At 40.6% G+C, this 5,707-nt stretch overlaps 1 protein-coding gene across 1 annotated transcript; it reads right to left on the bottom strand.

Moving 5' to 3' along the window:
* Positions 1 to 388: 388 nt before the first annotated feature.
* On the bottom strand, positions 389 to 940 carry LOC118833550 (interferon tau-2-like). Its single transcript, XM_036740914.1, has one exon. The coding sequence runs from the start codon at positions 938 to 940 to the stop codon at positions 389 to 391; it is 552 nt and encodes a 183-aa protein (XP_036596809.1).
* Positions 941 to 5,707: the final 4,767 nt, after the last annotated feature.

The raw sequence follows: 5,707 nt of genomic DNA, 5'->3' as shown, positions 1-5,707 counted from the left end.
AATTATAAAACATTACAACTGTTCAGCTACTGAGCAGAGGTGAAACTTCTCTGTGTTCTTAGGCCTTACATTTATACAAATTACAACTTATGTTATTTTAAAAACAATCCAATGAGTGGTGCAATGGATAGAACACCAGCGCTGCAGTCAGGAGGACCTGAGTTCAAATCCAGCCTCAAACACTTGACACTTATTAGCTCCATGACACTGGGAAAATCACTTAAGGCCTATTATTTCACCAAGAAAAAAGATAAAAACAACCAGTGAATTCAGATGGTTTCCATTTGTTGCAGAAATGACAGTCCTTTTTAACTGTTAAATGCTGGGTTTCAGGGAAGAGGAAATTGGTCAAGGAGCTCAAGTCTACTGAGAGTCCATTTCTTCATCCTCAGTCTCTGAGTTTTCTTGTGAGCTTGCTCATGAACAGAAAGAACCTCCTGATCTCTATTCTCACGATTTCCCAGGCACAGTGGCTGTATTCTTTAGCTTGTAGGTACTGGCTTATCCCTTGGAAGTAGCTCTTCAGGGCCAGCCTGGGGTTCTCACTTCCCAAGGAAGACTCTTCCCACTCCACATCCTGCCCAAGACACCTCTCTAGCTGTTCCAGCTGCTGATCCAGTGCACTGAGCAGTTGCATGAGCTGAGTCTGATTCCAGGCAGCAGGAAGCACATTCTGGCTGAAGATGGTGAAGATCTGCTGGAGCATCTCATGAACAATGACTGTACCATTTTCCCTCTGGAGTTGGCTGCCTTCCATGACTTCCTTTGGGAAGTTGAAGTTGGTCCTGTCCTTCCAACATGGCCCCAGGGAAAATGTGCTCATTTGGTGCAGAAGTGAGAAGTCTTCTTGCAGGCCCTGAGTCAGGTCACAGCCCAGGGAGCAGAGGGTGCTGGAGCAGAGCAGCATCAGGGCAACTGGCAACAAGGTCCAGGAGGTCATGGTGACACTGAAGATACTTTGGCTTTGGCTGAGCTGGGAGATCAGTGAGCCTTTGTCTCAGCTTTTTGGATTATCTGGCCTCTAAGTCACTCTCTCTTAAATAGTGCTGAGAGTCATTTTCATTTCTTAGCATGGCATTTCCTTTCACTTTCTGCTTTCTTTTAGAAGATGTCATTGAAATCCTTCCTTTGGAATATTTGTAGAATGGTAACTAAATTTACCATTTGGCAGAGTTGTAAGCTCTTTGTGGTTCAGGGCCCTGTTTTGTTGGTCTTTTTATCTTGTTCAACACTTAAGATCTTGTGTTGTATGTAAGTCATATGAATACTTGCTTTTTCTCCATACATTCCATCTCCTATCTTTAGTCTTGCAAGGCTGTTTCCCATGTCTGGTATGCTTTCCCTCCTCACCTCTGTCCCTTTGAATCCTTATCTCTCTTTAAACCTCAGCTCAACTGTCATTTCCTTCATGAGACCTTTCCTGATTTCACTTCCCCTCAAAATCAAACACAGGTGGTATTAACTTTCAACTCCCATCTCCATTATTTTGTATTTAGTTCTCTGCATATATGCTGTTTCTTCTTTATCAACTGTAAGCCTCCTGAGGGCAGGGACTGCTTTTTTATATCTTTGTATTCTGAGTACCTAGCACAATGCTTGTCACATGGTATGTTTGTTAAATTAAATTACATCTTGTCAATTTTATCCCTAAATTGTCTCAAGGCCTGAAACTGTTCATGCACTCTGTTCAAGTCAAATGTGTCTGACTTTCGGTCCCTGATCTCATCCAGACTTCTCCTGACTCCGTTCACTTGCCCAACGTTGAAATGCTTAGCTCTCCACTATAATCTACTGGCCTCCTACTCTAAGATGCACTCAGTTGAGACTTCTGTAATTCCTTCCCTCTTTCTTCTCCCACAGTCTTTATGGCTATCCTTTCCCCTTTAAATCTTTCAAGCCACTCATTTTCATCTTTCTTTATTCCCTTAATCACTTGCTAGCTTGCATTATATTCCTAATCCCTCATATATTCCACATATTCCTCATATATTCCTATATTCCTCAATTAGAAAGTAAACTCCTTTGTGGCAAAATGCCTCAGTTTCCTCATCTGTAAAATGGAGATGCCCTCAGATGCTTACTAGCTATGTGACCTTGGGCACATCATTTAACTTCTGTTTGTCTCAGTTTCCTCATCTGTAAAATGGACGTAAAAATAACACCTACCTCACAGGACTGTTATGAGGATCAAACGAGATAATATTTATAAAGGGTTTAAATATAGTACCTGGCACATAGTAGGTGCTATATAAATGCTGGCTATTAATTATTTATTATTATTATCTTGAAGTGTCCTTAGGTTATAGCTGAGCCTGGATGTTTTCCTTTCAATTCAAATCCAGAGCCTCCTTTGGCTCTCTGATTGCTGCTTCTCCAGGCTCACAGACTTGACATCACACTGTGAAATCTTGGCTTCAGTCTGCAGTCTCAGCTGCTGAGCTCACTCTTCCGATCCACCTTCAGTTGCATTTCCTTCACTTGGCCAAAGGGGAAACCACTTTCTCCACTTCCTTTTTCATCGAGTTGAACACACATTGTTTCCTTTTCTTTTATTGCACCACCTTTCACACTCAAGGAATTCTGGTGCTTTGAAAACCTCAAACTGAAACTTGGCTTCTTAAATGTTTCAATATTATTCATATGGAAAACCTCAAGAGGAGACAGAAATTTCTTCTTTGAATAGTAGACACAGTTAATTGAAGGCCAAACATTAAATGAATTTCCTCAATATAAAATCATTGTTTAAATTTCAAATCTACTAGCTTTTTTATTTTAACCGTGAAAGAATCACTAATTTTGTTTAATTTTTTGTTTTGTCTTGGGTGTGACATTGTAGTGAGCACTCTCCAGCTTCCACTTTCCCAGATCAAAGAAGACTACATTGACCCCTGAGGATCCTAGGGGTAGCTCTGAGAGGTTGCAGTGTCTCTATTCTCTAATGCAATCTCTTAAAGCCCCTATTCTGCTGTTTCTGCCACTGTTATCTGCAAAGGATTAGCACCCCTCCCCAGTTCTATTTACCCAGTTAACATTTACAAAGAGTATATGCTTCAAATATATGGCAAACACAGAAATATAAACATTTCCTCCCAATGCCTTAGGGTCATACTGTCCCCATAAAACTTCAGCCACTGGGGAGAGAGGGCTTACACTTAACATGGTATCTAAAAAGTTGGTTGGTTGATTGTTGTCCTTCATCCTCAAAGAGGACCAAAATGACATCCTATGCCAGAGTCGAGTTTCAATGTGTCTGACTGTAGCCGATCAGACCAATGTGAGCTCGGAATGCTCTACCACGGGTCAATTTTTAAGTAACACGGCTGTCCGAATGTAGCATCACTGTAAGATGAGTCCTAATCTCAGCTAACACTAGCATGGATCCTGAAGGTCTCTCATCATTCTTTAGGGCTTCTGTGCCATCCATAAATCTCTTACTTGTTTTGTGTCTATATCCTGAACAACATTGTCTTCAATTTTTTGCTGTCCTTACCTGAACTCAATGTTACATTAAAATCATCCAGTTGCGCTTCATATGTTGGTTTGATTTGGAGAATCTTGTCAACCTCTTCATAGAACTTATATAATTCTTTAATCTCTATGATAAACACTGGCAGACAATCTGTGATAATCTCCATGGAACACTTTTTGCTTGTGCTTTTCAGAAGCACTGTAAGGGAAGCCAAATTGCTCAGTGGCACAGTGGATAAAAAGCTGGGTCTGGAATCAGGAAGAACTGAGTTCAAATCCAGATTCAGACACTTACTAGCTGTGTGACCCTGAGTAAGTCACTTAACCTTTGCCTGCCTCAGTTTCCTCAAATGTAAAATGAGGGTAATAATAGCACCTACCTAAGGATTGTAGGGAGAATCAAAGTAGATAATACCTATCAAGTGCTTAGCACAGTACCTGGCACATGGTAGGCACTTAATAAATGCTTATTCCCTTCCATGACTTGAGGTTCCTTGTTAGCTTCAGGGGCATGGATTAAAACTAAATCCTTTATTTGTTCTTTGGAGAAGAACCTGAGAATCATCATTTAATTGAAGTGCAATTTCTTTGTCTCTTGAATTCATTTATAGCAATGTCCCTGGAGGGAGAAGAGAATTTTGAGGGACTGCTGAATGGGTATTTTGCATTCATTCACACTCACACTGTCTTATCAATTCATAAGGTCCCATTCTCCTGAATAGCTAGAGAAAGGCTTTCTTTAATCTTTTAGTGATCTTTCAGATAACTCTACCAGTGGTCATCTCCTCCAAGTAGTGCAATTGATAAAATCCTCCTCCCTCCGATTAGCAGAGATGGCAGTCCTGAACTCAAGAATTCTTCACCCATAATATAGCTGCCAAGGTTAGGAATGGGCAGTTCTCAGTATCACTAGTCACTGACCTATGCCTAGGTTAGAAAACAGCAAGATGGCCAAGGACTAAGTCTTACCAAGACAAGCACATCTCCCACTGCCTTGTGCACGTGTTGCAAGCTACTATTTGCAGTACAAAGGCAAGGAGTGAGGAGAAAATAAATCTCTTTTTCCTTTGCTAGAAGTCCAAGAAAAAGCAGAAGAAGAGTCCTCTGAAATAAAAGCAGATTATTTCTCCTCACTTCCTTTTCTAAACTTCAGAGAGGTGCCTTTTGTTCACAAGAGTCCATGCTCCCTGACACTTGGTCGCTAGACTTTGAGGCAAACTGTCCCCACCCTCCAGTAACTGGGAACTGATCAGAAGCTCCATTTATGCCAGGCAATGGATCAGATATCATTTTTTTTGGCCAAATTGTAGGTGCCCCAATTCAGCAAATCAGTAGTTCCTCCTGATGATCCCTGCTATTGGAAATTAATAAAAAATGATGAGAATAAGAGGAAGGGTGGCACTAACAACTGAGAGAGGGGAGCATATCAACAGAAGGGATAGAGCACAGTAGATCTACAGCTATGCTTTTTCTGGATGCTATATTTCTATTAATGCAGCTTTCTGTTACATTTCTTATTTTTTTATACCCATCTTTCACTATTGATGCCCCTGATTGTTATAATATTTAGAGCTGGAGGAAATCTTAAAGATCACCTACTCAACCTCCCTTGTTTTACTAATGAGGAAACCAGAGTCAGAGAGGTAGAATGATCTGCTCCAAGTAGTAGACAAAATGTTTGAACTGAGGGCCTTAAATTTGTGGCTCATTCTAATAACATGTCGTGCTGCTGGTGAATTTCAATCTTTTTCATAAGAATTGTCATTAAACCAGGTTTCTTGTGCTTTAACTGGTTTTTTGAACCTTAAATAAAGATTTTAAATTCATCTCTATTGAGTTTCATAATGTTAGCTTGGGTGCTCCAACCGTAATCTTTGTGGATACTGATTGCATTTTCCAACATAACATCTATCTCTCTCATGTCTTAGAGTGTATTGGTAAGGTGGGACTTTTTTTTTTCCATTTTCCCTTTTGGAGCACTGAAGTAATCAAGTGCCTTTGTTTCTTTGATTAAACCTGGGAGTCTTTGATGACCTGCTTAAGAAACAAGAAAGCCTAGTTCACATAGCTTTGAGTCTCATGGTTGTGACACCTGAAGAAGTGTCACATGGTTCTGAGTCACATGGTTGTGATGTCCTTTGACCCTCAACAGGGTATATACACTCAGAGGTTAGCATTTTGTTTGGGGCTCTCACTCACTGGAAGAGCGTGGTGTGATTTGACCAGATGAGACTCTGAG

This window comes from Trichosurus vulpecula, chromosome 1 (genome assembly GCF_011100635.1).
Source record: "Trichosurus vulpecula isolate mTriVul1 chromosome 1, mTriVul1.pri, whole genome shotgun sequence".
NCBI lineage: Eukaryota > Metazoa > Chordata > Mammalia > Diprotodontia > Phalangeridae > Trichosurus > Trichosurus vulpecula.
This window is presented reverse-complemented; position numbering and strand designations above follow the sequence as displayed.

Coding starts and splice junctions, on each gene's coding strand:
- LOC118833550 (XM_036740914.1), bottom strand. CDS start 940: ATGACCTCCTGGACCTTGTTGCCAGTTGCCCTGATGCTGCTCTGCTCC.